The sequence below is a fragment of the Sesamum indicum genome, linkage group LG5 (genome assembly GCF_000512975.1).
Source record: "Sesamum indicum cultivar Zhongzhi No. 13 linkage group LG5, S_indicum_v1.0, whole genome shotgun sequence".
Lineage (NCBI taxonomy): Eukaryota > Viridiplantae > Streptophyta > Magnoliopsida > Lamiales > Pedaliaceae > Sesamum > Sesamum indicum.
This window is the reverse complement of record NC_026149.1, coordinates 8,030,416-8,044,368: the sequence shown is the minus strand read 5'-3', so window position 1 is coordinate 8,044,368 and position 13,953 is coordinate 8,030,416. Positions and strand designations below refer to the sequence as shown.

The 13,953-nt window shown below is 35.0% G+C and overlaps 1 protein-coding gene across 2 annotated transcripts in view; it reads right to left on the bottom strand.

Annotated features, from left to right (window-relative positions):
* LOC105162248 (protein S-acyltransferase 24) overlaps window positions 13,133–13,953 on the bottom strand; it is a 13,671-nt gene continuing 12,850 nt past the window's right edge. For both annotated transcript variants that reach the window (XM_011080241.2, XM_020693722.1), the window contains one exon: window positions 13,133–13,735. In XM_011080241.2, the coding sequence (XP_011078543.2) occupies window positions 13,328–13,735 (408 nt within the window). In that variant the 3' untranslated portion in view covers window positions 13,133–13,327. The remainder of the gene's footprint in view (window positions 13,736–13,953) is intronic.

Below are 13,953 nucleotides of genomic sequence, written 5' to 3'. Positions count from 1 at the left end.
TTATGTGACGCTCTGAGCCGCTGAGCCACCTCTTGTTTGAGGCACCACTTGCTCGGCCAGGGTGATTGAAAATAGACCGTTGGATAGGAGTATCATTTGTACAGAGGTCGTCATTTCTACGGGGCTTGTTTCATTTGCAAAGAATCTGCGGCTCAAAGTAGTGAGAAATGAATGATCGATTTTTTCTACAAGGTAAGCCTCTATAATTGACTCATCGATGTGTGTTTTGTATTTCACATTCATTTTCATGTCTCTATAAAATCTAAATGGATGAATATTTATTACGAAATATATGATACTAGAACTATTTTAAAAAATCATAATAACTCGTGTACTTACCTCTCAAATATGTACACATCCACCAGTATTGCGTGGGCCCTCTCACACGCGCTTCATATGTCAGGTGAACAATTAGGTGCTCCATTGAGTCAAAAAAAGATGGCAGGAATATTTTTTCGAGGTTTCACAAGATGGTCGCTGAAACTACCTTCCAATTCTTGTACCTTGTTGACATATTGTGTCATCGAACATAAAATTTAGAATAGAAGGTTGACCTCTGTTAACGCATTCCACACAAACTCAGAAATATTTCACGAAAGGCAATCGAGATTAATTTTTGTATGAATACTTGACAATTATGTTTCTTCATACTGTGCATCCTCAGTTCCTTCCTATCGACACAACGGGCCAAATTAAATACGTAACCATCAGGAAACATAAGATGACTAATTCAGTCACATATCCTCCTCTACTGCTCCTTAGTCAGGGTATATATGGCTTTGGGCATCACGTTCGGCCTTCTTTTATCCACCTCAAGCTCTAGTCGATTACATATGATCTTCAGGCTCTTCCATGCATTCAGATTGTCCTTCGTTTATCCTTTTATGTCTATTGCGGTATTGAATATATTGTCAAACACATTCTTCTCAATGAGCATATTAGATGCGTCCCCCAGTACTCGAGCTCCGAGAAGATACTTTTCTTTGTCCATTTATGCTCGATACTGTAGTGTGGGAGTGACAACAGTACTTCAACTGCCGGACTAAAGTTTTCAACCCAATCGCGGATCTGTTCTCTCGTCAATCTTGGACGTTTAACCTTTCTTTCTACTCGGTTCTTAGTGAATGCTTACTTGTTCCTGCAGTACAAATGGTCTTAGGGTAGGAACTATCTGTAGCAGTTAAAGTAGCACGCCTTCTTACCGTTCTTGAAATAGAATGCACGTATGTCTTCCATACAAATTGGACACTCAATTACAACAGTGGTACTCCATCCAGACGCTATTCTATAGGCGGGTAGGTCGTTCACGATCCACATCAACGCGGTGCGCATCGTGAATGTCTCGTTCTTTGCATTGTTCTTGTATCAGTACACTCACATGCCACAAATTCGGCAACTCTTCAATCAGCATATATAGGTAAACATGATGAGACGTTTCAGATTCGAAGGGCCAAAGATCACCATTATCAGGAATATAATGCTAGCTATATAATGCGCCAACATGAATACGCCAACATGAATGCGTCAACATGAATACGGTGTAAATATAATGCGCCAACATGAATACGTATGGTCATACTACCCCTGCGGTGCGAACCCATTCGTGCATAAATCCAGTGTAACATTACAGGGCTCTGCTGCAAAATCGATATATGTTCGGTTAAAATGCCTTTATGCCTCTGTATCAGATGGATGGCACTTGGATCCCTCCTCCGTCTGATGGTTGGCATGCCACATCATTTGTTCAACAATCGCTTCTGAAGTATACAACCTTTGTAGGAGAGGGGTAAGCAGCAGGTACCTAAGAATGGCATACGGGGTCTTCTTTCGGTTAGGATTTCGCTCCCTCGTTGGCTTGTACTTAGCTTCTCCATAAAACTTGCAGTGGTTTAGATTAATGTCGTTATTCCAAAACAACATGCAACCATTCTAACAGGCATTAATCTTCTCAACAGGTAAACTCAAGTCTCTTATCAACTTCTTTGTATTATAGTAATGGAGGGGTAGGGTGGCACTAAGAAATATGGCCCTTGACTTTGATATTCACGAACTTAGCCATAGATGTCAATTGAGATTGGGTGCAACTGTTCCACAACGACTGCTCAGTAGCATGCACTACATTATGAAATCGATCTACCAGCGTAGACACATAATCACAAGGGCCCCCGCCGTATTATGAATTAGGCCCGGCATCAATAGGATATGACCTCGTACCATCATTAGGTGCACCATTCTGGTTATAATTAGACCAGAAATTCAGCTCGAAGGCATAAAAAACTATCCTCTACGTCCAATCTATCTGCGTAGTATCATCCTAGTACGTACTAGTACACTGCTCTTCATGAGAAGAGGGAATGTGCTCTTATTGCAAAGGGGGCACGATGACGGCCTCAATATACTCTTGCACCCTCTCCTCGCCATGAGAATTCCAATTATGATACTTCAGCATAAAACCTTTCATATACAAGTCAAAATTTACCTCGTCTAGAATTTTGAAAACTTTGTTTTTGTACTTAATAAGGACACTTCATTTTCTCACTGTCCTTATATGCATGTTGAGTCTTGGCTCATTCTATAACGCACTAACACCATTCTCAAACTTTGGAGTAAAACCCACCCTCCTCAGCAGGTTTTTCGCATACACCCATCTCCTCAACTGTCTTAATATGAGTGAGTCCTACACACACATACTTATATCAAGACAATATTAAATTTAATTGATAAAAATACAATAAATATAATCAATTGACAACTAAACGGTTAAAACTATTACCTAATCAAAATAATTTCAAAAATCAAAAAAAGTTCGAGAGAGATTGATGAACGAGAATGTAAAAATATTAGTGGATAGTCAAAGATTAAAAGAATTCAAGAGAGATTGAGGAAACAAAGAGAATATAAGGAGAATGGAAGAAGATAATGAGATTAAATAGAAAGAGAAGAACATATATATATATATATATATATATATATATGGAAAACTGGAACGATTTTTGGAACGGTTCCTGCCACATATAAATAGCCATTAAAAATAGCTGTTAGTGTACAAGTTGTAACCATCGTAGGACCACATATAGGAATGGTTTCTATCTGTTAAATTATAGCCATTATACTATCTTTGGAATGATTTTAGTAATACAATATTTAATAATAATTCAAAATCGTTCCAACATGTATCACATTTAGATACGATCCTTGTAACACATTCCGTTTAAAATAAAACTCATACTAGGAGCAATTGTTCCTCATTATGGAATAGATTTACCAACTATCATTTTTGAGACATCAATTGTCTTATATATAGGAACGGTCTAGGCAAGACCGTCCCTAACTTTAATAACATGTTCCAAAATGAGTTCCAATTATTTACTGTTATAGGTTTGGAGCGATTTTATGAACACTACTTGTGACACTTGTTTTGGAACACTTGTGGTAATGGTCCGGCCATGCCAAAACCAAAAAACATAAAAAAGGAGGATCATGACGTCATTGGCCAATTCTCGTTCCTCATGAGTGCCAATAATAATTTCAATGTAGAACGGGCTTTGGCACGGTCGTCCAATCCATACCAAATTCCGCTTTTTTTTGTAGTTTAAATCTGTTCTAAATTTGCAACAAATTTATTTAACCTGTTACAAAGTTTTGGGCAAAATCGTGTTTTGGTACCATTAAAAAAGGTAAGTTTTGTTTTTGGTATCACAAATTTTGCAAGTTCAGATTTTTGGTACCATTAAACCAAAAAATAAATATTTTTGGTACCAACTTAACAGCAGAGCCCATGTGCCGTGCACATGGGCCTTAACGGCCGTCAAATCCCGTTAAATCACGTGCCCAATGTCTGTTGACCTCTAAAGACCAAAAAAACTGGCAAAACTGCAGAACCCTCTTTCACACCTCCAAAGAAGAAATTTCCCCCTTTTGAAAATCCTAACCTCAAAATAGAAGCTAAATACGAAAATTAAGCCAAATGTGTGATTGAGAATCTGAATTCGAGAGCGAGGAGACTGGTGTTCATAGTTGATTCGAAGAAATGGCATTGACGCCCATCCTTCGACCCGATTCAGGTGTCAGATGGTGTGCCCGATTATGGTGAGTTTTATTTCTTCTTCTAAACTTTTGTAGTTAGATTAGGTAATAGTTACTTTTGTCTCTAAAGTAGGATTTTTTGGAGTCCAACTGAAATCAATTGTACCATTGGCTTTAGGAGAAGAGTTCTGCATTTTGATTTCATGGCGTCTTTTATAATTTTTCTTGATTAGTATTAAATCAGTTCACATTGAAGATCTGCATCATTAGCTGTTAGATTTGTCATGTCATGTTTTCAAGCTTCGTCTAAACTCGTTAGTACTAAAAACTTCTTGAGGTTCTTACTTACATCTTGGACATTGTTCTATCACCCCCTATGTCCCCTTTGCCTTTGGTATCTTCTGCAACATAAAGCATTTTATACGTTAGACCCAACGGTTTAGCATATTTTAGTTCTCTGTATAAAAAGATGAATTTGAAAAATTGAATTCCCTGTACCTTATTTGGGATTTGGATATCTATCTAAGAAAACAACTAGGTACTTCATAGGCTACCAATGCCTGGTATCGTTTTTATGCTTTATAGAAATTATAAGTCTTTGTCCTGTTAGGGAGGCATATATTTGTCTACTGCTGCTTGCAGTTTTTATGATGTATAATTTGCTGAAATTTTAAAGCTAAACTATACTACAAAATGAAAGATTGTTCTTATACTGGCTTGTCCTGAAAGAAATATAGGTGTGATCTTTGATATCTATCATACTTGTCCTCCCCAAGGACTTCGTTGAACTACCAAATTGTGACAAAAGAGGCAAATTGCACCCAGTTTTGATATTTCACGTACTTTGCTTGATTGTATTAGCTCTGTACGCTCCAAATGTGGAAGTGCAGAAGTAAAGTTTAGAATATACTGATGTCTTAAGTACTTCTTTGGAATTTTTTATCTTATGTTTAAGTATTTCAATTTGTTATATTATTTCTGAAATGGGTTATAATTATAGTACTTCATCCCCAGTATAAATCATATTTTCTTTAATGTAATTTTAGCTATACAACTATTGGATTCTCCTAATTGGTGATGTTACCAAGTTTCATTCGTTTATAGTAGCATGTTAGGCGAGATGTTTTTTGCTTATATTTAAACATGGGAAGTTGAGAATGGAAAATCACGATTTTACTATAGAGGTGATGGTTAAAATTTGTTCGTGGTAACTTCATAAGTAGATCAATTGTGTTTCTTGCCAGATGGCAAATTTGAATTCTGTTCTAATTGTTTAATTGATTTATTTGTGATTGGTGCTATTATTTATATTTGCAGTAAAGATAAATTTCTTATCAGCTTACGAATTTATCATGGGGGTAAATTGATATTCCATCCTGAAGCTGAGATAGAGGGGCTATGAAAACTGTGTTTGACTTTGTTGATAAGGACACTTTTTCAATGCAAGTACTTGACAAGTGTTATGAACTGTTGGGCTATTTGGGTAGGAAAAAATACTTTAGAATCAATATGTTAAAAAAGTTTAGAGCATTATGCTTTGAAACAAATATTTTTCAACTTATAGATGACCATGGGGGTGAGATTAGGGTATACCTTGAAGCAGTTAGATGCCCCATAGTTGCTGCTGAAATTCAGGGGGGTGATAAAAGTAAGAATACTGCAACTGAGGGTGATAAGGGCAAGAACATTATGACCGAGGGTGATAAGGAAAAAAATACTGTGACTGAGGGTGATAAGGAAAAAAATACTGTGATTGAGGGTGATAAGGGAAAAAATACTATGACTGAGAAAGAACTTGTGCAATATAATAGAGACAAAGGGAAGGGTGTGATAATAGAAGAGAGTGGGGATGGTGAGAGGACTGATTGGGTTGATTGGGATAGGGATGACGAAGATATGAGAGACACTGAAGAATGGGTGGCTGATTCTGAAGATGATTTGTTAGATGTAGATGAAAGTGTTGATTATGATGAGGATGATGAGTGTTTTGATGAGAATGTAGAAAAGGATGCAGAATGGGCTGGTATATTGCAAGATGCTTTTGAAGATGAGATATGGTTTGACAGTGATGATCATACCGATGGTAATAGCCCAGATGAATTTTTTAATCGGAAAACCAAAATATTACAAAAAAATTATATAAATAATTTTAGTATTTTTTCAATGTTGTCCAAAAATACCTGTATAAAGTATCAAAAATTAAAAACTAAAATGTACAATGAATATTATTTTATGAATGCAATTCAAAATTTCAAATCAAAAGAACACAATAACAATCCATTCATTCAATCCAAAATTTAAAAAAAAATTAAATTCAAATTTAATAGTACAATATTCAATTTCCAAATAATACATATAGCAAATAAACATCGATGTATCCTTTCAATGACATCATAAGTTCATAACCCGTCACTCGTCAGTTGGGACTTGAGAATCCTGAGAATCTGTCTGATATTGAAGTTCTTCCCTTACAACTAAGAAACAAAACCAAAAAAAAAAAGAAATTTTAAACAAACGACAACTAAAATTATAAAAGTTCATGAAAAGAATTCATATTTACGTGGTACACAACATCATAACCTGCTGATGATTGAATCTACAGCCACATTTGATACATCTATAAGAATAAGATTACTCATCAAAAATAAAATGTGGTTTTAGATGGGACAATAAACTGTGGAATCGCAACAGATATAAATTGCCTAAATTTTTCATTTTCTACAAACTTAAATGACAATTAATCGATAATGATCATACGAGCTAAGGCTTTTTTAACAGCTTCTTGATCAAAGTTCGAATGAGAAGCTTCTCTAAACTCCCCGGTTACACTCTGGTAGAAACTAGCTATTGTTTGATTATCAGCAAGAAAAGTGTTAAGAGAATGCTTTTTGCATGCTTTTAGGTGATTATTCATTGTAGAAGAGTCATTCTTAAATGGATCAGCAACATAAGTTCGTTTGCAATACTTACATCTAGCTCTAGGCTTTCCTCGCTATCAGCATAAGCAATGAAGTAGTCATAGACTTTTGATCGTTTACACGTTTATTTCCTTTTTGGCCTTTGTGATTCTTGTGGAGGTGTGTCTAAAATCTCTTCATCTTCCAATCTCATTTCTCCTTATTCGTTCCTCTCAGGCAAATCGGATGTTTTCCTTTTCCTTTGAATACACTACAAATAATTACACGTTGAGTTGAGTGAGCAATCGTATTAAAAAGCAACAATTCACAAATACACGGTTCAAACTTCAAAGCAACAAAGCAAAGCAAAGAATTCCTTGATAGGCAATTACAAACTTCAAAGTTTATTTTTCTTGTTTATTTGACGAATCTCAAGAAATATATATATATTTTTTGTTTGTCTTCATCTTTTTAGTATTGGATTAACAGATAGCGAACTAGGGAAGAGGGAGATTTGAGGCGAATATATCGGGCTAATATATGTTTGTTTTCCGGCTCAATAATGTTGCTACATGAAGACTAGTTTGCTAATTGTGGTTTCTTCAATGCATATAACAATACACAATACACGAAAAAGCAAAGTTCATCTTCAATTCATATAACAATACGTCATTTGTCATTCCCACAACAGTGATACCAAAGACCAAGCACGAGAACGACTTTGGAAGCTGCTGATGGTGTTGTCGCCTGTTGCACTCTACACATGAATGACCAACAACAGATGAGCAGAAATCTACTCAATCTTCACAAATGAATCGTGTCTTGATCCTGAGAGTGACAGAAAGGGCAACAATAATTACCATCTCGAATTCACTTCAGAAGGTTAGTAGAAGTATGGCTAGCATTCAAGCTTAGTTTCCAACAAAATAGACGTACCTTACTGCAAAATATTTATGGCCCAAACCAAAAATTGCCTGGGCTCATAAACAAACTGGACGGCTAAATCACTAATGGCCCAATGGGCCATCTAACCCACCAGGTTCAACCCGTCTACTGTCCTATTAATACCCTCTCTCTCTTTTGCTCGTCACAATCCTAACCCTAATTTCCCTCACCCCTACACCGACTATCTCTCTCTCTTCTTATCTCTGTGACCTTTTGGGTCTCCCTCCTTCTCCCTTGTTTTCCTCTGTGATTGTTCCTTCTCCGATGGCTCTTACCAGTCATTTAATGGCCAACTTCTTTAAATGGTTGGTGCTAAAATGGTTTGGTGGATAACAGTGAAAAACCTCTATCCTCTTCTTCCTCCTTTCTCTGAAACCTTAACCAGTTCTTCATGCTCTAAGTTGGAAGGTGCTAGGTTAACTAATAGCCTTAGTGGCTTAGCCTTGGTGTCTTTGTGAAATCGCCTTAGTGGCAGTCCTTGGTGGTTCTATTTGAAAAGCCTTCGCGGCTAAAGCCTTGGGGGCTCTGTGATTTTAAGCAATCGTGTGTTTAAGGGTTGTGGCTACTGGATCTGGCTATCTGAGCCTTAATCTCTATTATTAGTTACATGCACTATCTCTCTTTGATTTTGCAGTTCTTAGGGTTGAGCATTATTTATTATGTTTATTTATGAGATTTGTAATAATTTTGTAAAAGGGTTTGTTCAACCCAGAAGGTCTGTAATAATTTTTAAATTTTTGTATTACTCTTTAGAGCTGGTCACTGATCCTCACCTTATAGTGGTATCAGAGCCCTAGGTTAAGTCTCTGGCGCTAGGTTAGTACTTTATTTTTCTCTAAATATTTAATCCTTTGCCCCAAAAACCTTGCTACTACCGTCACCTAGCCAGGCTTTTGAAGCCGTCGGGTATCTGGCTTGAGGGGCCCTAGTTATTACTTATATGTGCTTAATATTTTATCATTGTTTATATTTCTGTGAATTTTTCTATGTCTGTTAAAATGGCTGGATATAATCTGCAACAATTTGATGGAAAAATCTTATTTTTCTATATGGCAACAGAAAATGAAAAGAATATTAATACAACAGAAAGTGTTTAAAGCCATTGATGGCAAATATGCTGAAAATATTTCTGAAGAAAAATGACTTGAAAACAATCAATATGCTTATTCTTCAATTATTTTAAATCTGTCTGACTCTGTGATCAGAAAAGTTGGTAAACAAAACTCTGCCAAAGAACTTCTGGAAAAAATTGGAAGAACTTTACACTGAAACTTCTCTTCCTAGTAAATTGTTTCTACTTGAAAAAATTTTTAGATATAAACTTAATTTATCTAAAAACATTGAAGAAAATATGGATGATTTTACAAAATTAATTCAAGATATTAAGTTAACAAGGGATAAAAATATAGATGATTATTCACCTATTGTTTTGCTAAATGCTCTACCAGAATCTTATGGAGATGTAAAGGCTGCCATAAAATATAGTAGGGATAATGTGAGTCTTGAAACAGTATTTAGTGGGTTAAAAAGCAAGGAAATGGACTTAAAAACTAATCAGCCTAGTCAAAGCCATAGTGAAGTTAATTATGTCAGAGGAAGACCTAAAACTAGAAATTCTAGTCATAAATTTAGGAAACACAGTAAAACTCGGAGCAAAAGTAGAGAAAGAAGTCCCTGCAGATCTAAATACACTGAAAATAAAAGGAGTGATGAAAAACAAAATTCAAAGAAAGATTATAGGTGTTATAATTGTGGGGGTAGAGGTCATTTCATAAAAGATTGCAAAAATCCTAAAATGAATTTTCAAAGAGATTCAGCAAATGTGTATGAAGAAACATTAAATGAAGTTTATATGATTTCTGATATAAATTATGCTGAAAATTCTTTGAATAAATTTGAATGGGATATTGATTCTTGATGCACTTTTCACATGACTCCATAAAAAGAAATTTTGATGAACTATAAATTCGAAAATTTAGGATCAGTGTCTATGGAAAATAAAAAATTATGTGATGTGCTTGGTTTTGGAGATATCTGTTTAACCTTTGAAAATGGTTCTAGAAAACCCTTAAATGTAAGGCATGTCCTTGATTTGGCTTATAATTTAATCTCTTACTCAGCCCTAGAAGAAGAAGGGTTGGAATGGAGATGGGCGAAGGGGTTATGCGAATAATGAAGGGTTCTCTTACCATTTCTAAGGCAGAAAAGAAAAGAAACCTTTGTTTATGCACTATCAAATATGATTCCTTTGCTGGTAATATTTTGAAAGAAAACAAAACTAACCTATGGCATAAAAGACTCGGTCATATTAGTCTTCAACGTCTTGAATTATTGCATAAAAATGGTTTCTTGCATGAAAAACCAATAAATATAAGTTTCTATGACGAGTACATTCTAGGAAAACATCATGGGGTGCATTCTCCTTTATCACCTTCTCTAGGTCCCTCTTCTTCAAATTGCATCTTAGACTATGTGCATGCAGATCTCTGGGTCCTACCAATACTGAAACACATAGAGGAAATAAGTATTTTCTTTCTATTATTGATAATTTTTTCAGGAAAGTTTTTGTTTTTCTAATGAAACAAAAATCTGAAGTATTTGACAAATTTCAAAACTAGAAAACCTTGTTGAAAATCAAACAGAAGAAAACTTAAAGCCCTATGTACTGATAATGGTCTTGAGTTCTACAACAAATAATTTCTGATTTATGTGATACATTCGGAATTAAAAGACATAAACAACCCCCTACACCCCCCCCAACAAAATGGTATAGCAGAAAGAATGAATATGACTTTATTTAATAAAGTAAGATGTCTACTTATTAGTTCATGATTACCTAAATCTTTTTGGGGAGAAACTTTATTAATTGCTGCACATTTAATTAATAGGTCTCCTTCTGTGTCCTTACTTGGTAAAATTCCAGAAAATGTATGGTCTAATTATGATGTTGATTTTTCTTCTCTTAGCATTTTTGGTTGTTTTGCATTTTGTTTAACTAATGGTGATAAATTAGACCCTAGATCCCAAAAATACGTATTTATTGGTTATCCTCAAGGTGTTAAGGGTTATAGGCTTTGGCTTAGGAGCCAGCTTGGTTTGAAGGTAATAATAAATAGAGATGTAATTTTCAATGAATCTGAAATTCTTGTCTTTCAAAATCACCTAAAAATACTGAAAATTACAATATAGAAAACACCTTTAATAAAGTGAAAGTAACTAATGAGGATAACCAATAAGGGGTAGAAAATAGAGAAGAAAATCAAGATAATGAAAACTTAGAAAACGAAAACACTGAAAATAATTCTAATAATGATCAACTAGTAAGGGATAGAGAACGTAAGATTTCCTCTAGATTCAGAGATTATCACCTAGCACTAAACACAGAAAATTTTGAACTAGCTACCTATGAAAAAGCCACTGAAAGCACTAATCCTAAACAGTGGATTTTAGCAATGAATGATGAAATCAAATCTCTAAAAGATAATAAGACTAGGGTTCTGGTTCCAAAACCTAAAAATACTTCCATTATTGATCGTAAGTGGATCTTCAAAATTAAACAAGAAAATAATTCTACTCGTTTTAAAGTTAGGTTAGTAGCAAAAGGCTTTACCCAAAAAGAAGGCATTGATTATACTAAAATATTTTCTCCTGTAGTTAAATTTACCACTGCTCGAATTATTCTTGCTTTAGTTGCTCAATATGACTGGGAACTTAAACAGATGGATGTTAAAACTGTATTTTTGCATGAAAACCTGGAAGAACAAATTTACATGTCTCAACCTTACAGTTTTATTGATAAGAAAAATCATGACTTTGTATGTTTGCTCAAAAAGTCTTTATACGGTTTAAAACAATCTCCCAGACAATGAAACAAAAAATTCGACCAGTTTATGTACTTTTTAAATTTTAAAACCAGTGCTTATGATCTTGCTTATATTACATGTATGAAAATAATGTACCTCTATTTCTTGTGCTCTATGTGGATGATATGCTTATTACTAGCCCTAGTATAAGATGATTAATGCCTTCAGAAAAGTTTATGTAAAAATTTCGAAATGAAAGATCTTGGTGATGCCAAGAAAATTTTGGGGATGACTACTGAAAGAAACATAATCAAATCCACTATTTTCTTAAACCAAAAATCGTATATTCAAACTGTACTTGAAAAGTTTTCTATGTTAAAATCAAAACCAAAAGTTTTATTATGTTTATTTGTGAGATTTGTAATAATTTTATATAAGGGTTTGTTCAACTCAGAAGGTTGGTAATAATTTTTAAATTTCTGTATTACTCTTTGGAGTTGGTGACCGATCCTCACCTTACACTAACTTGGAACCTTAGCATTCCAGACGAGTTTCCTGGAACATATATGGTGGCGGGTTGCAGCCGTGCTGGTAGACGCTGAGTTTTGTTGCTCCAGTGTAATAAAGTAGGCACTTTTGACACTAAACTGACAATCCTTTGAGAAGTGCCAAACAATAGAAATCTGGACAAAGCTCACGCCCCAAAGGAATACTAAGGATGTAGCTCCATCACACTCGAGAAACAGATTATTGATGATATCCAGGTCCCAGTTCTTTGTAATCGGATTAATAAGTGCAGCGACCTTAACATTTTCCAATCCTTCAGGTGTTCGAGTGATAGGTCCGAAAGATTTAGGCCAAGGTAACCACTTATCCAATTCCATATTTTCACCTCTGTACCTGCACCAATTCGCCACCTTCAACCAGCATTAAGCACATCCCGAGCACTGAGATACAACTCCAGGTAAGGGATGGTCGGTAACCAAGAGATACTGTCGATGGCGATGCGTATGGCTAGTATTTTGCGCTAAGGACTTGAGCAAGAAGGCTGCGAGGTCTGGTCACTAGGCTCCACAGTTGCTAGTAGTTTTCTTTTTCTTCAAAAAAATATAATCAATTATGCTGTTAGAAAACAATAAAAAGAACTAATTATTGTATTTAAACTTTACGTATGAATTATCATATCTATCTTTTAGTAATTCAATTTTTTTTTTTTATTTCATCAACTTTTGAGAAAGTCAGCTAGAAATTTACTTACCCAATATTTATTCTTCCTTATTACCGTTGCAAGTGGTTGATTTAATTTTTTAAATGTAGTTTAGTTTTACAGCAATAGTACTAATTAATATACACTGAAACATTTGTTATTATTGTAATGCCTTTTATAATTTTGTATTTAACTACATTTACATATTTTCTTATAAATTTCTTTTTAACAAATAAGATTTTGTGTGTAACTGGCGTAAAATATCTGAAAGAACATCTGCACTATACTTTCATAGTTAGTTGTCTCTATTGTACACATTTTTAAACGTACTCTCTACTAGTTTTAAACAAAATTAAGCATATTACAGACACTTTCGTCGCGTGTAGCTACACACAGCAGGCGCAGCACAAAGACAAACATTTTCGACCAAAAACTAAAACAGTATGGTGTTAGCCAAAAACTACTGCAGGTCGGGCACTATTTCGACCAAAACCTAAAGGACCAGACTCGATTTTTCTGCTGTGACTATGATCATGGTGGCTACAATGATTGTATCCATCATGTTTGCTGATATTCACATCGATTGCTACATGAGCATTTCCATTAGTTTTATGAGAAAGGCCGACGATGGCATTTGGAAGGTTACCACAGTGAGGCTGTATCATCCCGATTCCTTCGTGTTCTGTTGATGGTGCTTCAAGAAGTTCGATATCTTCGTTGTAACCCTTTATCAAGAAATCTGAGCAGTTGTTCTTACAGCCATGATCGTATGGGTTGTGGAATTGATCACCTGGTCCTCTAAGGTAATCATACCGCATTACGTTCGCCAATTCATTCGTCGTGATATTGCGAGCAATCTGCAGCAGGAGAGAAAATTCTCAGACGCAAAGCAGCAAAAATGCCAATGGTTTGCAGAGACACTTACACTCATATTTAACTGAGACTAAAATAGTTGTCCGTGTTCATGTTCCAAACAAGAGTTCTTGAAATGATGAGTTAAAACTATTAGGGATTCATTACCAAGTACTACGACAAAAGAAAATTGATGTTTGCCTACAATATAAACCACCACGAT